The 20,026-nt window shown below is 44.0% G+C and overlaps 8 protein-coding genes across 13 annotated transcripts in view; 4 read left to right on the top strand and 4 right to left on the bottom strand.

The window, feature by feature from the left end:
* The window catches only part of RB195_010297 (uncharacterized protein), a gene marked incomplete at both ends in the record, with an annotated part of 46,594 nt that extends 42,677 nt beyond the window's left edge, over window positions 1-3,917 (top strand). For 3 of the 4 annotated variants that reach the window (XM_064191232.1, XM_064191230.1, XM_064191231.1), the window contains 3 exons: window positions 2,061-2,256; window positions 2,342-2,538; window positions 3,729-3,917. In XM_064191232.1, the coding sequence (XP_064048811.1) occupies window positions 2,061-2,256; window positions 2,342-2,538; window positions 3,729-3,917 (582 nt within the window). Of the gene's footprint in view, window positions 1-2,060; window positions 2,257-2,341; window positions 2,539-2,713; window positions 2,841-3,728 lie in introns of all 4 variants that reach the window. The other variant, XM_064191228.1, reaches the window with a different exon arrangement.
* A 2,143-nt stretch (window positions 3,918-6,060) lies between these two features.
* On the bottom strand, window positions 6,061-7,542 carry RB195_010296 (uncharacterized protein; the record flags this gene model as incomplete). Its single annotated transcript, XM_064191227.1, has 1 exon — window positions 6,061-7,542. The coding sequence occupies one exon, from the start codon at window positions 7,540-7,542 to the stop codon at window positions 6,061-6,063; it is 1,482 nt and encodes a 493-aa protein (XP_064048810.1).
* A 1,276-nt stretch (window positions 7,543-8,818) lies between these two features.
* On the top strand, window positions 8,819-10,525 carry RB195_010295 (uncharacterized protein; the record flags this gene model as incomplete). Its single annotated transcript, XM_064191226.1, has 1 exon — window positions 8,819-10,525. The coding sequence occupies one exon, from the start codon at window positions 8,819-8,821 to the stop codon at window positions 10,523-10,525; it is 1,707 nt and encodes a 568-aa protein (XP_064048809.1).
* A 375-nt stretch (window positions 10,526-10,900) lies between these two features.
* Window positions 10,901-11,722, top strand: RB195_010294 (uncharacterized protein; the record flags this gene model as incomplete). Of its 2 annotated transcripts, none has more annotated exons than XM_064191224.1 (2): window positions 10,901-10,988; window positions 11,172-11,722. In XM_064191224.1, the coding sequence occupies 2 exons, from the start codon at window positions 10,901-10,903 to the stop codon at window positions 11,720-11,722; spliced, it is 639 nt and encodes a 212-aa protein (XP_064048807.1). The 2 variants fall into 2 exon arrangements, with proteins under 2 accessions (XP_064048807.1, XP_064048808.1); XM_064191225.1 differs by having other exon boundaries at window positions 10,901-11,005; window positions 11,144-11,722.
* Window positions 11,723-11,947: 225 nt separating this feature from the next.
* On the top strand, window positions 11,948-15,353 carry RB195_010293 (uncharacterized protein; the record flags this gene model as incomplete). 2 transcript variants are annotated; one of them, XM_064191223.1, is made up of 3 exons in its annotated part: window positions 13,684-13,821; window positions 15,025-15,101; window positions 15,194-15,353. In XM_064191223.1, the coding sequence occupies 3 exons, from the start codon at window positions 13,684-13,686 to the stop codon at window positions 15,351-15,353; spliced, it is 375 nt and encodes a 124-aa protein (XP_064048805.1). The 2 variants fall into 2 exon arrangements, with proteins under 2 accessions (XP_064048806.1, XP_064048805.1); XM_064191222.1 differs by lacking the exons at window positions 15,025-15,101; window positions 15,194-15,353 and adding an exon at window positions 11,948-12,007 and having other exon boundaries at window positions 13,624-13,833.
* A 2,874-nt stretch (window positions 15,354-18,227) lies between these two features.
* RB195_010292 (uncharacterized protein) lies at window positions 18,228-18,575 on the bottom strand (the record flags this gene model as incomplete). The annotated part of the gene is made up of 1 exon (XM_064191221.1): window positions 18,228-18,575. One exon carries the CDS (start codon window positions 18,573-18,575, stop codon window positions 18,228-18,230), a length of 348 nt encoding a protein of 115 aa, XP_064048804.1.
* A 305-nt stretch (window positions 18,576-18,880) lies between these two features.
* RB195_010291 (uncharacterized protein) lies at window positions 18,881-19,192 on the bottom strand (the record flags this gene model as incomplete). The annotated part of the gene is made up of 1 exon (XM_064191220.1): window positions 18,881-19,192. One exon carries the CDS (start codon window positions 19,190-19,192, stop codon window positions 18,881-18,883), a length of 312 nt encoding a protein of 103 aa, XP_064048803.1.
* An 80-nt stretch (window positions 19,193-19,272) lies between these two features.
* RB195_010290 (uncharacterized protein) lies at window positions 19,273-19,794 on the bottom strand (the record flags this gene model as incomplete). The annotated part of the gene is made up of 1 exon (XM_064191219.1): window positions 19,273-19,794. One exon carries the CDS (start codon window positions 19,792-19,794, stop codon window positions 19,273-19,275), a length of 522 nt encoding a protein of 173 aa, XP_064048802.1.
* Window positions 19,795-20,026: the final 232 nt, after the last annotated feature.

Raw genomic sequence — 20,026 nt, 5'->3', positions numbered from 1 at the left:
GCTACTTTACGCCTTATCTTTAAGTAAATGGAGTTACTTTCATCCTTTTTTGTTTAATATATTATAGATATATCTTAGATTGGACGACTCTAATTTCTCCATTGCACTTTAAACTGCTGTTCAAAGGTGAAATATGTTTGTTTGTTTGTTTGTCGCCAAATCCATTCAATTTATGTTTGAAGCTACGTCGTTAGTCTTAGAAGAGCATTGGTCTCCTAATCGATTTTATCCAATTTGGCCTGCTTTTGCTTCTAATACGTTTAGGCTTGGAAGTGCTATGCTACTCATGTGTTGATCGTGAATATGGTAATATCTGTTATCAACACAGTTTTACACTTGAAGAAAAATTTGAAATGGCAGTGGCGCATAGGAATTAGAAAGTCGTTCATTCTAAGCTACATCTGCACGTAAACAGTAGAAATATTAAACTAACATTATGTATTCAAAGGTACGGCGTGAATCAGGAGTGATAGCAGCTCAATTATGCATACTTCATTTTTTAGTGGGTCTGCCTCGAAAATCACGTCCAGTTTTTGAACACAACGAAAGTTATATTACCAGACAGTATATGCACGAAATGATATGGGTGATAGTATACTAAATGTTGCTGCATAAAAACCAAAATTCATGCTGAAACAAAGGAAATACCCAGGAAGGTCCCTGTAGAGAAATGAGCACAACAAAGAAAAAGCTGCAGTTTTTTTGCAGCTTTTAATGCATAGGACTTGGAAACTCATGTTTCTGGAGAAATTATTCGAACAAATCATTGTTTCGAAATCAGAGACCGTCTATAATAACGAGCATGCCTGTATACGTACATCATTAGAGCCACTGGTGATAAATGAAGTGCTGGCCATTGGAAGAAATAGCAAAAATATGAGAAAAATGTTAACCTCCCTAATTCATATTTAAAAGGCAAGAAATATCCATTCTGCCAGCACTTGCGCGAGTGAGAGCAAATTGTGTTAAACTGCAAAAATTAAAACTGCAAAAATTAGAATATTTCTATTTAGCAAACCCAGGATGTTTAAATGCAAAGTGGATTATAAGTACTGGACACTTCTCCAAGAACGATTTGATTACGAAAAGAGAACCAACAGTACCTAAACAATTTTTTCCGTCTATGTATCATGTTTGGAAGGAGTTGGACCTTGGACGAAAAATTACATTTGGTTGTTGATTGCAAAAACCAGGTGTGGATGGTTTCCTCTTTACCAAACAAAACAATTAAATTCGACGAAGCTTGTCTACGTATTTTAACAAATAATTGTAGCATTTCTCCTACCATAATTTGCTGCAATTGGTTCCCTGTAAGAGGCTTAGTTCGGCCTTTTTTTTTGGGTAATCTCCTAGTTTTTCAAGCTAGAACAAGAATAGGGTTGCAACCTGGATGTCCAAGGTTCTCTTTAGCTGAATACTTCTTTTGTCTGGAGAGTTATCCACCGAATTCAGTTCTCACTACTTAGCCGGGGTGAGTACGAGTTTTCTTTTTGAATTTTTTGTTGAAGAACTACAAGAGGGGTTAACAAAAGTCGAAGTATCTGTTCTTGGAAGAAATCGTTCAGGCTGAACCAATGTTGTATTTCATTCGATTCTTCCGATAAGGCCATGCTGTCAATTATTGCATAGCTACATTACAACTTTTCAAGTATCTTGAAATGGTGTCACTACTAATTCACCTCAACGATCTTTATGCGCTTCTTTGGTCCTTGTTTTCTACGTGGAGACTTCCAATGACATGGGTGCAGGCCTATCTGCCAAGTCAGTGTTTGTATCCTCCCAGACAAATCGGGTACAAATTTATCGACTCCCGATGGATGAATGGGCTGGTTTGCATTAGGGTGGATGCGAACCTCTGATCGATTGTAGAAGTGGAACCTCTTGCTGACTGCGCTGCTCCGCTCTAACCTGGTTATTTTCCTATTATTTTTTTTTCTGAAAGTTTAGCCGTTTACTCCCAACCACTTCCACCGTGCAAACATCTACATACCATTTATTATGATACTTCTTCAAAAGTCCTTTCCTCGCTTTGGTAATGTTGATTTGAAATTTTTTCTAAGGTGGACCCAGAGGACTCCGTTGATGAACAAACTATTGAAGCAGATCTTGATTTGTTAAATAAGATTGAAAACGAAGACGGGGTTCCGAAGCGGCGCCGTTCGGAAAGGATTCGAAATCAGCGAAGAGCCAAACTACTCAGTCGTCTAAAGGCAATTAACGCAATCGGAAAGTTGAAAAGCCCTCCAAAGGAAACTGGTATGTTCACACCCACAAATTGGAATTGATGTTACAGAACATTCGAAGTTGTTTTTTTTATTATGTCTTCCTTCAATGTGTTTAGATGGAAAAAATAAACTCGTCAGCATAGACAAGTGCAACACCATTACGGCTGATTCAAACAGTCAGGAGGAGAACCGTAATGGTGCAACATTTGTGGAGGAACAAAGTCCTACTGAATTGGAACAGCTGCTTGCCGTCAGGCTTTTCGTGAGAAAGAAACGGCTTCGTCGTACCCGTTCGACAGACTCTAGCAATTCGGTATATCATTATAATTCTTTGTAATTTTTAGAGATACAAATAATGTACTGCATAACTATCTAAGTACCTTTATACACTGAGTGGGTAAGCTGTGGCCAGCGAAGGAATCCCTGCTCTTCACATAAAGATACTTTCTTTTTCAAAGTATCTTTATGTAACTCGTGCTACTCTTCAGTTTGCTGGAGTGACCGACAATACTTCAATTCGTTGTGATCATATGCAAGATTTGCCCAATTGTTTTTCTTTTGCGAAAGTGCGCAAAGAGTATTTTTCTCCGGAGGGTGTTGTGAAGGCGAGTGAAGGTTGTAGCGGCGACACGCTTGATTAGTTTATTTAAGCACTTCCAGACAAAAATAAATAAATAAATAAATAAAGATAATAATGTTAGGCTGGACAGAAAGTCTTGTCACTATTCGTCATTTTTTCTGAATTATTTCTTTTACTCAGCTTACAATAGAATCTAATCAATAATAAAATTACCATTATTAATTGCAACCGTGTCCCACCTAATGAGTAGGTCAGCTATCCCTTTCCCCCAGAACTGGGGAGACTGGGAGTCGAAGAAGTCGCTGATCGCCCTTTCAACTTCTTTAAACTTGGTGAAGATTTTATTAGCTAGGAAAGCCTTGAGGGGCCGGAATAAGTAGTAGTCTGAGGAGGCAAGGTCGGGAGAATATGAGCGGGGGATGGGGCAGCGTGTCCTAGCCTAACTCCTCCAGCTTTCATGGGTCTCCTTAGCTACATTGGGGCTTACCGTGGAGGAGATGCACCTAAGCTCGTCACAGCCGTTTTTCTCGAACGGCCGGTGCGAAATTCTGGAGCTGAATAGCGTATGGAACCGGTGACGGTGTAGTTTTGTGGGAGCTCATAAAACAGCATTCCCCTCTTATCCCAGAAGCAACAAAGACACGAGACACCTCTTAAAGTGGAGGTTTGATTTGGATTGCACTAGCGGGCCTTTTTCTCGAGGGAGCCACACGGCACGGTACGCGTTAGAGTCGTAAAGGAACCAAACCTCTCATCTCCAATAATAAAATCTTCAAAAAAACTCCTTTTGTTGCGTACAAAGAAGGAGAGATTGATAGATGGATACCAGGGTAAACCGGGTGCCATCCAAGTGGAGCCTGGAGGCGACTGACGACTGTAGAATGGCTACACCCTAGTCTAGTCTCGTCGGAAGACTGAGTTAGTTGATCTACGGATCCTCTTTGACAGCGTCGAGAATGGCGGAGTCTTCGACAATGTGGGGACGTACCGAAGCGAGCGAAACAGCGCTTGACAGTCCTGATGGTAGTGGTGCCCTCGCCCAATCCGCTGTTGCCGTTGCAGCCACGCCACTCATAGAAGATGATGGCTCGAAGTTGCTATTGCGTAATTGACATCGTGATCGAAGTCAAGGAAGGCTCCTCGGCTACATATATACCTATACTGAAGAAGCTTCGAGAATGTTCTACAACTACAACGTGGTGCAACATGGGTTCCGCCAAAAAATGGAAAGTTCTGGAAATTTCGAAAAGTGGGTGACAAGACTTTCTGTCCACCCTAATTCAAATAATAAATAAATAAGTAAATAAAAGAGACTATCGTATGTTCAAACAGGCAAGAAAAGGGAAGGCGGTGCGAGAATGGCGAGCTTTGTGATACTTGTTTTGTTATGCCTCGAGTGTATATGGATGGCTGCTTTCAAAAACATTTTCAGAAATTTCAAAACATAAATGATTTATTTTGTTATCATTTTATCGACTAAATTTAGCTTGTAGTGGGGTTTGCAGCCACGGATCCCCAAGTATCGGATAGGGGGCTAATCGCGAACTAAAAGCGACCTTGTACCTGCCCTTAGACGCAGGCGGATTCAGGGGATGGACTCCCTGTTTCAGCTGTGCCAGGATCGGCTCATAATACTACCCGTATCCCGCACGTCGATCCGGGCAAAAGCCTCCAATCAAGTGACTGAGAGGTGCAAGGAAGGCGGTTTGGAGTCGCCTACAACAAATAAGCTCCACCTGTCAACTCCGGAAGAGCGCAACGTTCTCCCAAAACTCATGGGACTAGAGACTTGCAACCTACTCGTGGGTTTTAAATTTTTGTGCAAAGCACAGTAACAGAAAAGAGTCCCCTGATTCCGGAGGAAAGCCTGGTACAGTAGCGCCAAGAAAGACGAGGTTGTAGTATTCATGTAGGCTATCGAAACGGAAAAGGACTAATATGGCGATCTGTACTTATAACGCCCAAACGCTTGCATCTGACGCGAGCATTGAAGATCTAATGATGCAAGCCAAAAAGTTCAAAGGCATCACCTCACGAATCTGAGGTGGTGCGGATTTCAGGTGGAGTATTCGTATACGGGATCGTATATTATTGAGAGAAGGCTGATTCCGTTCATTTCTTCCTAATAGCCGTAGAAAACGCCCCGGAAGATACGGCTTCGAACATTCCGGCGCACTACTTTTCTATAAGGAGTTTGGTTGGAGCGCGCTAGCCTTGTGCACGCGCCGCATCTTCCGCATCGTTTTTTACGGCAATTAGGAAGAAATGGACGGAATCACACCCCTCTCCATAATCTACTATCCCGTATCACATCTTCTAAAGGGAGGAGAGTCCTAAGCAAGTCTAAAGCGCGAGACATGAGCGTTCATTCTAAACCGCTGACACCTGCTCAAAAATTGGAACAAGTAGCGAAATAAAACAAATGTTCTAAGTGTGGTGTTGGAAAAAAAATGAGTATTTTCCAACGAAGCAACTTACAATTTGAACTAGTGTCAAGAACGAGTTCTTGATTCTAGTTCAAATTGTAAGTTCATGTCTTGGAAAATCATTCGCTCAGAAAATTTCCGAGCAGATTTTCCACAGCTGATGTGTGTCTTTTTATTAACCGACGGTGTAGCACTGTCGCAAATTTCGAAAGAAAATAGAAATTTCGAACCCACATACGATGTGGGGTACCAAGATGTTCTTAATAAACCCTGGTTACGAATATAATGAAGATCTTGTCCAATTTTGAGAAAATAGCCGCATCTTCCGGGTCGTTTTTTAGGCAATTAGGAAAAAATGGACGGAATTACCCACCTCTCCATAATCTACGATCCCGTGTACGAATACTCCACCTGAAATCCGAACCACCTCAGATTCGTGGGGTTATGCCTTTAAGAACGTCGTCATCCGACTGACCGAGACGAGGCGACGCCATCCACTGAACGCCGACACAGTAGAAGAACTGTAGTTTTAACTGATTTCCTTGAGCTGTAGCCGAGATTGGTATCGATCTTTATTAAACAGCGGTTAACGTTTCGGCGATATCGCCTTCGTCAGAGCCTGGAAAACTCAAAGCCATTAGTGACCTATCCCCTCAAGCGCCTCATCACCCTACAGAAAGCACCCAAACGGTAAGAAAACTCAAACAGCAACACATAGGCTAGTACTAACCTCATTAGCTAGACTTGTTAACTCAGCAGACCACCACGTACCACAACTACGAGTCACAAGGGTTTTTATATATAGGGACCTCACGGCCCGCCCCGTAGATCAAAACCCGCATAAGTCTTGATACGGGGATAACTCGTTTGTGATCGCAATGCACTCATCCTTCTTGTTCATTTTTGGACTTTTGGCGGTTATCCAAAAGGCCTCTAGCGTTCTGCGTGCTGTGATTTCGGACTCGTAAGATAATATACGAACTTCTACCTCTACTTCGGAGTTTGGATGACATATTCTACGGTGTGCTCCAAGTGGGGTGAAGGTTTTTGATTTTGCGAGTCCATCTAGATGCTCCTTGACCCTAATACACAATGGGCGTCCCGTTTCCCCAATATAATCGTCACCGCACAACCTGCACGTGATACGATACACCACTCCCGATATCATGCAATCACCCTCTCTGCCATACGGGCAAACCACGCAGCTGGGAGTTGTGCAGAGTCGATCATACACACGGTTACGTACCAGCTTCCCCTTGAGGTTTGCTGGAGGTATTTCCACAACCCTCACGTCATTCTTTAGACCCGCTTTTCGTAGACAGCCCCGTACTGCTCTGCTCATATCATCAGATATATAAGGTAAACAGAAAGGGATCTTCTCTGGGCCATCCACTACGTTGGGTCTTCGAGAGGGATACCGTGCTTGTCGGGTAGCACCATCTCCAGCTGGGTACCCATTGGACATTGCTACTTTATCGGCCACATTTATAGACCATGCTTTTTCCTGGCTACTCGATGAGACTCTTGCCGCCGTTCTGTACATGTTACCTATAACAGATTTTTTCATTTTGCTGGGATGCGCTGAAGGATAGTGGATTAAGATGTTTTTACTACTGGGTTTCCGGTACCACTTAGTCTTACATATCTCATTCCGCAAGTAAATGTGCACATTCAGGAAAGCCAACCAGTTGTCTATCGGTCTCTCCCTTGTGAACTTAATGTGCGGACACTGCTGATTGAGAAGATTGAAGCACGCGTCTAGTTCTGCTTGGGTTGAGCAGACGACGCAGCAATCATCTATGTAACGATAATACAGCAGTGGTTTGCGGTCTATTATAGGCTTTTCGATCTTGGCCATGAAAACAATGGCGAGAGTGGGTGCCAGCCTTTGTCCCATAGCTAGGCCTCTAAGTTGTCGGTAGTACTGTCCCGACCATCGGAAAATAGAGCAATTCAGGCATTCGTTTATCAATGTCATGATCTGCCTGATGCTGAATCCATACATGTTCAAAGAAGCCTGGCGCTGCGTGAGCAGTTCGTGAACAGCCTGCATCGCTACATCGTTTGAAACGTTCGTATAGAGTGACGTAACGTCAAAGGTCTCTACTACACATTCACGCTCAAGTGAGGTACTGCGGAGATGTTTTAGGAAGTTGCTAGAACTGCTGAGGTGGGCAGGGACATATCTGAGCAGCTGATTTAGGATTATGTTGAGCAGCCAAGAAATTCTATCCGTGGGGCCCCCGATACCACTAATGATATGACATTGATAAACGAATGCCTGAATTGCTCTATTTTCCGATGGTGGCATTTTCTGCGAAATTAGAACTGTGTTTTTCTAACAACTCTTTCTTCTTTTTTTTTTGAAAATAAATCCGAACAAAAGATTTCATATCTTTGTTTCTAAACGCGTGAGTTCTACATTTAGAGCACATTCAAACTTCAACTTTAAACACTCCTTCAGTACCAATATAATATAGAAACATTTTAGAAGCATTACTCGAAGTTTAGGTTTTCCACGTGTTTCCCGAAGAGTTACTACACAATGATGTGCTAATATGAAATGACGTGAAGTGAAACTCACGTGAAACCCAAACTCAGTGAAACACTGAAACTGGCAAAGACATGGTTCCACGTCAGATCACGTAAACTGCTGGCTACTATTTAACAGTCATTTGCAAGTGCGTTTCCACTTTCTAAAGAAAGCATGTTACCAACCTGAAGCAAACGGACTAGGAAATAAATACACGGAGAAGTCATAGAGGTACAACACAACACGTGAAGTGGCCATGGATATGAAACGGTTTCAACGCCTCATTTACCTTTTGCGACATCCACACGAAGTTATTGCTCGAAACTACTACACCACAACAATTCCACGCCGTTGGACCCGTCTCACCCAATTTTATGCTATCTGGCGCCATCGCACCAATCCGAGGCCGTGGGAGCCGTCTCACCTTATTTTAAAGCTTCCTTACGCCTGCGCACCAATCCGACGCAATGGAACCTGTCACACTCGTCTTTATACACACACCACACACAAACACACACTACACAGCACACACACACAAACTAACACACACAGGCTAAGCCCGTTATTATATAGCACGATCACGATCATGATGATTGCTTTTGCATAAGCATTTTACAGGAGACCGTTAAAGAAGTGCATTTTCTGGCTTAAAAAGTTAAAAGCGTGTGCAGACGGTCTCGCATCATGGGGTAAACACGTTATCTCCGACTCACCTGCTTTTAAACCAAATACTTACACTGCTTTGTAGTTAGCAACACCGCGTATAAGAATTGAAAACATGGAATGAAAAGTTCTGCTGCAAATCCTACCTCACGCCTCAAAGCGGCGCAGCGGTGGCCCTGGCCGTCGGGCAGCTATGGTGGCGAGACTTCGTCTCGGCAGGTTCAACCATGCCACAAAGGTGTCCGGCTACTAGCCCGGTCCTTGGGCCAAGGCTACAGGCTAGCTAAGTGAGGAGGTAGTACGACGATTCCGGTGCCAGACTGCTAGTTTGCTAGTGCGAAAAGCCGACCGAGGACAACACCCCCGTCGCGTCATACTGCTAATGTCTACTATGTGTTCTTCAGAAGCTAGGGCGTACCCCAGAAGCGACGCGCATTGTCCTCGCCCGGGCGATGTGGCAAATATACGAGGGCTACCGGCTAGAGGACGAAGCCGGCCAAAGAAGTTAGTCCGCCATCGCCAGCAACATCCAGTGCGCTTGGCAACACTTAACGTTGGGACGCTTACTGGAAGAAGTCGTGAACTGGCAGACAGTCTCAGAAAACGCCGTGTTGACATATGCTGTGTACAGGAGACACGCTGGAAAGGCTCCAAGGCAAGGGAATTAGGCGATGGCTACAAGCTGATCTACCACGGCACATCAAATCGCAATGGCGTTGGTATCATATTGAACGAGTCGTTTAGAAATTGCGTCACAGCGGTGGATCGACTATCGGATCGCTTGATGGCTGTAAAAGTAGATACAGGAGAAGTGGAATTGCGACTCGTCTCTGCTTATGCGCCAGGCTGTAGTGAAGAAGAGAAGGCAAGCTTTTGGGAGGATCTGGAGCAGTACGTCCAATCCCTGGAAAGCGAAGAAATACTTTTAATCGGAGGAGACTTCAACGGACATGTCGGTTCTCGGAAAGACGGATTCGAGAGTTGTCATGGTGGATACGGCTATGGAGCTCGTAACGACGACGGGTTGCGAATCCTGGAGTATGCTGTTGCAAGTGACTTGATCATTGCTAACACGCAGTATCGAAAAAAAAAATCGCATTTGATCACGTACACCAGCGGCGGTCGTGAAACACAAATAGATTTCTGGATGTTACGCCGAGGAGATCGCCGACTTCTGCAGGATTCAAAAGTCATCCCTACAGACCATGTCGCTGCCCAACACCATCTGCTCGCTATGGACTTGAAAATCTCCCGTCTAAGGAAGAGACATCCAAGGACTGAAACACAGCGCATCAAATGGTGGAATCTGAAGGATCGAAAGGAGGTATTTTTCGCGTCCGTGGCTCCATCTACACTTCCCCACCCTACTCGTAGTGTGGAGGAAATGTGGTCGTCTACTTCCAGCGTTATACGCTTGACTGCGGAAAACACTCTGGGAAAGACGACTCTAGGTAAGCCAAAGGTACAAAAGGCTACGTGGTTTTGGAACGAGGAAGTTCAGGCGGCAATTCGTGAGAAGAAGTCCAAGTATAAGCTCTGGTGGAGGACGCGTCAGCCTGAAGATCGGGGTGCTTACCTAGCGGCGAAGAGGGAGGCTAAGAAAGCAGTCTCCAAGGCGAAGTCGGACCGCTACAAGGCTGTGTACGACATGCTTGATACCAGAGAAGGCGTGCGGGCAGTGTATCGTTTAGTCAGAGCGCGTCATCGCTCAACGTTGGATATAGAGCACACCAAGATCGTTAAGGGAGCTGATGGAGCCGTTCTGCGCCGCTCTGGTCAGATCCTGGAGAGGTGGCGAGAGTACTACAATCACTTGTGTAACGAAGAGTTCTGTCATCCTCCCATCCCAACCGTTCCCAGCGTTGAGGGTCCTGTTCTACCAATTACTGCCGTCGAAGTCAGTGCTGCCCTCGCAAAAATGAAGTCGAACAAGGCAACCGGTCCTGACATACCTGCTGATACTCTATTTAACAAGATCGTTGCAGAAGAACGGACTCCAGACGTTTGGCAAACTTCCGTGACCGTGCCTGGAAAGGGAAAGGAGACATTGCTGACTGCACCTCGTACAGGCCTATACGACTGCTCTGCCATACAATGAAGGTTTTTGAGCGTGTCCTGGAAGCTCGTCTGAGGAAAATTGTTAGCGTTTCACTCAACCAGTGCGGCTTTGTGAAGGACTGCCGCACTATAAATGCTATCCATGCTGTCCGAATCCTCCTGGAAAAACATCGAGAGAAGAACCGCAGTGTGCATCTTGCTTTTCTCGATCTCGAGAAAGCTTTCGACCGTGTCCCACATGAGCTGTTATGGATGTCCATGAGGTCGCATAGAGTACCAGAAGAATATGTGCGGTGGACTAAGCTACTTTATGCGAAGCCTACCAGCGTTGTACGATGTGCTGCTGGAACAAGCAGGCCATTCCCTGTACAAGTAGGGGGGTTCATCCTTCTCACCTCTGCTGTTCACACTGTGCATGGACACGATAACGAAGGAAATCCAGAAGCAGCATCCGTGGACTCTACTCTTTGCCGATGATGTCATGCTCGCGTCGGAGTCTCGAGGTGATCTTCAGAAACAAGTACAGTCTTGGAAGGATCGGTTGCGGAAAATATGGATTGCACCTCAACACATCAAAAACTGAGTACATGGAGTGCGGACCAATTATAGAGGATGGTTCAATTCGTGCACCGAATTAAACAAGGTGAACTGTTTCAAGTACCTTGGATCCAAAGTGACTTCCACAGGCGACATTGATCAAGAAGGTCGAGCACGTGTTAATGCGGCATGGATGAAATGGAAAATGGCAACAGGCGTACTGTGCGACAGGAAAGTCCCTGTTCGACTGAAGTGGAAGATCTACAGGACGGTTGTGCGTCTTGTTGCCCTTTACGGATGCAAGTGCTGGCCGACGACGAACGCCTTGGAAAGAGTGTTACACGCTATGGAGATGCGGATGTTAAGGTGGACAATAGGTGTAACGCTAAAAGAGAAAGTATCCAACGACACTGTGCGCTCCATCTTCGGCGTCGTTCCGATAACTGAGAAGATGAAGGAGGCCCGACTGAGATGGTTCGGTCACGTCTTGCGGCGAGAGGAAGATTCTGTGGCCCAAACCGCACTGAAGCTCGACGTTTCAGGAGCGAGGCCGCGTGGGAGGCCAAGGATTCGCTGGTTAGACCGTGTGAAGCTAGATATGATAGATGCACCTTTGTGTACGGCTGATGCAATGGATAGAACCAAATGGAAGACAAGAAGCAGAAAAGCGGACTCTGCAACAACGCGGGACAAACGCTAGGAAGAAGAAGAAGATATGATCTCAGACTCCATCTTTCAATTACGCAAAACGGAGAAATATTTCCTAGGCACCGGCAACCAGAAATAATGGTTGGGTTAGAGAGGACTCATCTCTTTAGTTGATGTAACTATAACTACGAGGTCACAAGCGAAATGAAGATAGTGTAACAGTAGATGTAATAGATAGCGCCCCCTCTGTTCACGTCAATGATGACATTATTGTAGAATGACGAAATTCTGGTCACTGATGTTACTGTACAACTCTCGAAATACCTTCATGAACTGGGTAGGGACACCCTGATTGTCCAAGGCCCCCATGATCGCTTCTGTTTCAAGTGAGTCAAAGGCCCTCTTCAAGTCGACAAAGGTGAAACGTAGTGGCATCTTGTACTCTCGCGATACTTCGATGAGTTTCGAAACAGTGTGAATGTGGTCAGTTGTGCTGAATCCTTTTCGAAACCCAGCTTGCTCGCATGGCTTTCCTTCATTGAAGACCTCTTCAATCCTACCAAGGATCACTCTTGTAGATGATGGATAGCAAGCAGATTGAGCAATAGTTGCTCATGTCTTGTGTATTTCCCTTCTTATACGACAAGGTCTTGTTGGTCTTCCACTCTTTGGGATCCTTGCATTCCGACAGGTAACGTTTAAAAAGCCTCGCCAGAGTGTTGATGAGTACTAGCGGAGGGTTCTTCAGGTGTTCAGATCTCATCCTCTCGGGACCGTGTATCCTACGAGTCATAGTCGGAACCAGTGCTCCGACCCCCTTCACTTTTGGAAAAAATCCCGTGAGTTGCATCCCATGAGCTAGACTCCCCTCAATTGAAGAGGGTCCGGCTCCTCTCTATCGCAACTATGGTCAGGAGAATTTCTTATTACTGCGTCTTACTTATAATTTGAAACACGTGGAAATGTTGTAAGCCTCTATGGGTTCCACGGGTTTTGTGGAAGGATTGTCTTTCTGGACAATCTCGACAACTAGAGCTTATTTGTTAGAGGCGACTCTAAACTGCCACCCTTGGACCTCTAAGTCCTTTGAGTGCAAGCTTTTCCACGGATCGACGTGTGAGATACAAAAGAAACAAAGATTCTCTTTCTTGAATCCACCAGCGTTCCAGTGCTGGTTGAAGGTTGTTTTTGGTCCGCGGTTAGCCTCCTATCTGATACGTTGCCGATGGACATATTAAAACACCTTAGAACTGCTCTTCCGGACTTGATGCTGATGCCATGAACTCTTGGCATTTTCGCTTATGTTCCACCATTCATAACCAAATATGTGTGTCATATTCTTTCTTACACGCTCCGGCTCGCTACAGCATTGTTGGACATGATCCATCCTCCACTTGAAGTGTTGAGGTGATGTCCCGCAGGTTGAGTTGATCACTCTATTCGTTGAGGCGATGTAAGGGTAAAAACTATGATCAGTGAACAAACAGAAATACGGACTGTACTGCTGTTTAGTTATCCAAATTTGGGATGCACATGATCTTTGAGTGTATATGAGAACCCGCATCGGACGTATAGAGGTGTTAACAAATTATTAGGGAAATACTGGACTTATATTCTATCATTGGTGACCAGAAGTATGCGTCATGTTTTTTTTTTCTTCATGAACGCCTTCCGCTATGGTTTCTTTCTTACTTGCCTATCTTACCGCCTTCGTGACGTTTTTCGGGCAATCGCCTGAGCAAAGAAACAGTTCATAGCATTTGTCTTTGCACCCGACGGAAGCGTCCTTGTTAACATCACATCAGGAAGATTTGTTACTTATTCTGTGTTCTGCGTATTACAATCCGCCTTTTTCTCACCAAGTTCATTTTTTCGAAATCATATTGTAATTGCTTTTTGCAACAGAATTAAAATGTTGCAGTAAGATCGCAGTGAAGATGATGTTTTTTCCAGAATTGTGGACGTGATTTTTGTGCGAAGCGGTCAAAAAGTGTAACGGAAGGAGTTGTTGACATGCGAGGATCTGTATTTGTGGACCTTCATGGGAATAGAAAAGTTCTGAAGAAGCCAACTGAAGGAGTCAACTTACCAGCGGATGCTGATGTGGAAGTAGTTCCCAAGGAACCTAATGCGTCTACTTTAATACCAGTTGTTAGTTTGTAGCTCTGAAAGTTGACTTTCGAAAGAGAGAGCGAGTAGTGGAAAGCGCTCTCCGATTCTCAGAAACTTTCGGACCTCTCGTTTGTCGCATGCGAAAAAAAGAGAAAAGCGAACTCTCCTTTTCGATTTGTGTCAAGGGTTTGTTATTTACATTGAGAACGGCACTTTGCAGGGTATGATGCTTTTTTTCTTGTTACTTTGCCAATTAGATTGTTAATCGGAAGTCATCCAAGAAGTTAGGAGACACTTTTAGATTTCTGAATTTGACAATATTCTTGAGACCAAAGATAAAATTGTCTATCTAACAGCGTGGTAGATTGAGCAAGACAAAAAACACTGCAGAGATGATTTTTTAAGAAGAGTTACGTCATTATGAGTCTAAAGAGCCTTCTAACAGTGCTCAGTTTACCTGTAAGCGCATTCATCTCAATGTTTTGCAAATCTCAAAATTCTCATGGGTTGATCTGATCGTTTCAATTGTTCAGTGCTATTTCCTCAACTGTTGATTTAATCCTTTATGAAAAACTGCCCTTTGACCACACTCTAGCGTGTGATGTAAATCTGTAATATTCAGATAGTTCATAGGAGTTTATTCCATCACGATTTTAATCTCATCTAATGCAGTGCTCGTTCTGTCATTAGGATTTGTTCTCTTATTTGCATTCGATGAATGATTTGTTAATTGCTTTGTTGTTAAACTCTTTCACATTACAAAATGTTATGCTCAGAAGATGAGAGGACCTAATATGTTTGAATTATTTTTTTTTCCATAAAAATCTCGGACACATCAGAAAAGAATCATCCTAGAGTATATTTCTGAAGATAGAGGTGAGATTTGAAGGTATTTGAGTTTTCAAATAATCGCTCGAATAGTCAATCGAGCAAATGGGTCAAATATTGGTGCATCTGCCTGACAAAGCTGGTGTAACGGTGTGATTTGCTCGGATGTGGTAGCGGAACCGAGATATTTGAAATTGTCGCTCCTCGGAATATTAATGTCGTCAGTGTTCATGCTGATCGAAACTTGGCAACTGATTAAAACGTGTTTGCCCACCTCGCTCTGGGAAGTTTGTTTAAAGGCAGCATACCACAAATCTGACGTGGTAGATTGCAGGATGCGGCGTGGCTCCATCCATCCTTCGACTCTTAATTCGTAGTTGTAAAAACATCATGGGAATCGCTTTTTTCTCACAGAGTATGCTAGAACGCTCCTCTATGTGGACTGTCCGGCCCCGCCAACAGCATATTCATTGGTTTCCCTGTATAGACAGGTGAGAAAACATCACTGATCATCGACCGCTCGCTCTCGACAGAGAACGACAGAGAAAACATTATAAAGTCACTTCCACACTATTTTCTACAGCACACAAATTAAACATCGACAATGGAAACGAACGGTTGAGAGTTCGATCCTCGCAGGAATTGTCCTCTGCAAAGCTGAAACAACAACTAACATCGAAGCAGAACACATTCTAAAAGGATTTTTCATTATTTTATGCTTCCTACGCAACCTTACTCATTGACGGTAATTACAGAGAATGAATGATTAGAGCCCTGATTAGAAATTCGTACAGGAAAGCGCGGATTTTGTTAGCTTGAAATAAACATGAATAACGGACTACAGAAGAGACAGAGAAAGACAAAGGTGGTTGTTCTCTGTAAAGGGAAATTTGTGCTATAAAACGGTTGAATTATCTTTTTCAGGGACCATCTGGTTTTTTTTTTTTGAAAGCTAGTTGAGAAAAACTTGAGAAATTTAGCATTTTTCTCAACGTATTCTCAACTAGCTTTTGAGAGAACGAAAACTATCTGGAAAAAAGTAAAAATGAATTATGGTGGCAAAAATTTTACTTTACAATACTCCAAACCGAATTCGTCTTTATAAACCACGAGCTGAGTTATTGGAATTTGAAGTCGTACAGATTTTGACGCGTTGCAGAAAATCTGAAATTTCGCACTTTTTCCGTTGCGAGATTACGGTAGCGCAGGTTGAAAAATTCGATGCAATATTTTGATAGAGCATCAGAGAAAACCTTTGAGTGCAAATTTTGGTATTTGTGGGTGTTATGATTCTCCTTGTTTTCTTCAAAAGCTAATTAAGAAAAAGTCGAAAATTCTAGGCAAAGTTTAGAATTTTTCTCAACTAGATCTCGAAAAAAAAAACTAGGAAACCTAGAAGCAACAAACTTCGTGTAAACATAGAAGAAATCCCTCTCTACAAATTGCAGCCAGCTTTATTGCATGAAATTCACTTTGAGCATCGATCGTGGAGCCTACATTGTACTAATTTTATCACTAATTGCGGCTGTAGATGCCTTTTTCGCTCTGCAACAGCATCCAAATTGCTTTTGCAAGTGATAAAAACCACCGACGGGTGAGAAATGTGGCCTTTTGACCCCCATACATTGGATGCAAAAATTCAACTTTTGTCAGGAATTGATCCCTGACAGTCGCAGTTCAGAACGCATTGTATTATCTACTTTTTGCCCACGTTCTCACAACCCCTCGTACTTAGTAATCTCAATGTCCTTCCTTGTTTTGTATTTTCCCAAGCTAGTCTCTGACCAAAAGATGTGAAGGTATACAAGCAAAATCTTAAAAAAAAACTTCACACCGTTTATTTTTCTAACACTTTGCTCCCCTTAATATGTATTTAGTTGAAATCGACTATCCCCTCATCTTTTTCTCCTTGCTCTCTTCATTTTTTCCTCCTCCTGTCTGACAAACCTTACGACTCCCCTTCTTCTCCGACACCCCTCTTACGAATTCCTGTTGAGAAATCCTCAACGCAGGTTTGCTCTAGCCTTTCTGTCGGTGTTGTGTTCCTGTTTCCTCCCCACGTCAGATTATGGTATGCTGCCTTCAACGTCATAAGAGAAGATCTACTTTCGAAGCGTTGTCTTCTGCAGGCCTCACATGATTCTTGCCGAGTGGAAGACAGAGCCTGGCTTCCGTGAATGCTGACAACGAATGAGAAATTCCTTCACATGGTCTATCAGCGTCCCTCATCGTCTAAGTGCCTTTCAGGGGCACGCTATCCCAGCTATTGCCTATATCGGAATTTAGGTTGTTCACCATGTTAATTTCACGACCTTGAACTACATAGCTGGAGAGCTCAAATATACACGTTCCGTTGAGGGAGAATTTCGTCTTACAAACCCATCCAGTCTCATGAACATAGTCTTGTTCAGATTCAGCTGGAGACCGATCTTTTTACACGTTTCCACCACATTTGAGTAGCATTTGATTTGTTTCTCCTGACTGCGCTTGGTGTTATCAAAACGACGCCATCAACGAAACGAAAATGGTGTAACTACCAGGCGTCAATTTTTACTTCCAGATTATCCCATTCTAATCCTCGCATTCTCGAGAGTTGCGTTGAATATCTGAAGATTGTGTCACGCAGTCAAACCCTTCTCTTCACATCGATTGTGGCATTATTGTAGAATGGGGAAATTTCGATTGTGAAGTAGGTATATAACTCACGATGTATCTTTATGTTTTAAGGGACTTTAGGGACGCCTTCGTCGTCCAAGGCCTCAATGACCACTTTCGTCTCAATCGAATAAAATGCCTTCTTTAAGTCAGAAGAGATATAGAGATATAAGAGGTTATAAGCAACTTTACAAACTTTTTATGCACCTTGTAAGTCTCCATGTACGATTTTTAATAAATCTCGGCATAGTGATGTTTCAGTATTTGAGTTTCTTTAAGTGAGTCGGGCACGAGGTTGTTATTATCCGTTATTCGTGACTGACGTTTCAGCAATATAACTCCAGAACAGCGCTTAGGCATTAGGAAAGTTCGTGAGCTTGTCAAGCCTAAAACTATCAGATCATCTACTAATAACAAGGGTGGGGAGTTTGTGATCACTGCTCGTCACCTAGACGAACCACTCACATTATGTCACCTCCAATACAGATCCCTCTATCGCTCTTCTACTGTCGAAGAACTTCTAGGGCAACAATGTAGACTCAATAGAGTATGGATTACCTTGACTACCTTGACTCCCTTCGATCTTCAAACTGGTGAAGCGGACGCCAGTAATTTTTCTATCTGTCCTGACCGCGTGCCAGAGTCGTCCAGTGGTTCCTCCTTTCGCGTGGGACACAAAAAGAATCATAATTTTCTTTGAAAGACTTCGTAAAGAAATCTGACCATTGGGTCGGTGGTCTTACTTTAGTGCGCTTAATATCGCGGAGAACCCACTCGCTCATGGTTCTGGCCCAACAGTTGTCGTTAAAGCGCATCATGTATTTGGCCCACCTTACTTTACTTTCCTTGGCAAACTTTAAGCGTCTTTAATCTTCCATCGTTGACGTAGAAGAGAACTTTAAATCCCGTCCCTCACTTGCGTGAATCGGAATAATCCTATCATCACTCTCTCAAATGCGCGTTTAATGTAGCTCATCGCGTTTTCTTCCTGCTTGCGAAATGCCCCAGGTTTCCGAAGCATAGGTCAAAACAGGAAGTATGGTGGTGTTGAGAAGGTGAGCACGGAGCAGGATGTACTTGTTCTTCTTCACTAGATCCTCGATGCTCTTATACGCTCCCCAAGCCATTCGTCTCCTCCTGCCCAGCTCGGGGATCATTTCCCGACCCAGATAAACGTAGCATTCGGATATGTTCGTTCCGTTGAGCGTGAATGGGGCATCCGAGACCCATCCGTTCCGCATGAACATCGTCTTTTGCATATTCAGTTGAAGGCCGATGCATCCACATGTTTCGTCGAGTTCGGTCAGCATTCGTTCTGCTTGACTGATGCTAGATGCTATCAGAACGGTGTCATCAACAAAGCGCAAACGTCACTCTCAAGTCGTCCCATTCCCTTCGCACTGCCTTCTCGAGGGTGGCCGTGAAGATTTTAGGAAAGATTGTATCACCCTGTTAGACCCCTCTTCACGTTAATGATGATATTCTTGTAGAATGCCGAAATTCCGGTCGTCAAATTGCTGTACAACTCTCGAAATACTTTTATTTGTTGTAGGAGCGTCTTGGTTGTCCAAGGCTGCCATGACCGCCATTGTCTCAACTCAGTCGAAGGCCTTCTTCAAGTCGATGGGACAGAGCCTGTATCGAGATCTTGTACTCTCGTGATACCGTAGATGACGGACAGTAAGCCGAAACTGCCGATGTAATGTAGATCTCCCTTCTTGTACAACAACACGGTCTTGCTGGTCTTCCACTGTTTAGGGATCTTGCGTACCTCTGAAATGACATTTCCATCTTCCCTCGGATGGTGAGGGGCCAAGAGAACATGGCTGTCGAAGAGATCAGAGTAGAAGTCGCAGATGATTTTCTCAATTCCCCTTCTCGATGAAATGACAGAACCTTTCACTGACGATGATGTGGTCAATTTCATTACGGCACCCTCCACCAGGTGACTCCCACGTCCAGCGTAGAGAGGAAGGTTTCTGGAATTGCGAGTTCCCACAGATGGTCTTAGTCGTCATGGTGAAGGTCTCTCCCCTGTTCATTCCACTGTAGGCCGTAGGTCTCGATGTGAAGATCCTCATGCGTTCTTCTCGGGCCAGTTTTGGGGTTGAAATCACTAATCTTGACTTTGTGGAAAGCATGATCTTCTCTGTAGAACTTCTCCACGTCCATTTGGAAAGCTTTCACTTCTTCTTCTTCTTCGTAGCTTGATGTTGAAGCGTAGGCGACAAAGATAGTTAAAGTTGGCATTGAACCACATCTCATCCGCAGACGTCCGATTCGCGTCGTAAGTTGTTCAAAAGAGTCGTTGTCCTTTGTTATACTCGTGTTGACGAGGACGCCAACTCCTCTACTGTCGCATATTCCTAAGAACATTTCCCCAGTTTCATATATGGCGTTGAGAAGGTGGCGTCGCCTCGTTTCGGTCAGTCCGATGACGTCGTTCCTAATCATTTTGGCTTGCATCATCAGATCTTCGATGGCCACTTCCGATGCAAGTGTACGGGCCTTATATGTGCAGGTCGCCATCCTAGTCCTTTTCCGTTTCGGTAGTCTACATGACTTCTGCAAACCCCGTCTTCCTACCGTACCAGGCTTTCCTCTGAAATCAGGAGACTCTTTTCTATTACTGTGACATGTGTGAAATTTTAAAGCCCATGGGCAGGTTGCAAACCTCTAGTACCATCGGTTTGTGGGAGAATGTTCGCCTTCCTAGACTGGACAAATAGAACTTATTTGTTGGAGGCGTCTCAGAACCCCT

Source organism: Necator americanus, chromosome III, assembly GCF_031761385.1.
Source record: "Necator americanus strain Aroian chromosome III, whole genome shotgun sequence".
Taxonomy (NCBI): Eukaryota; Metazoa; Nematoda; class Chromadorea; order Rhabditida; family Ancylostomatidae; genus Necator; species Necator americanus.
Note: the sequence above shows the minus strand (reverse complement) of the source record. Positions and strands in the feature narration are given on the sequence as shown.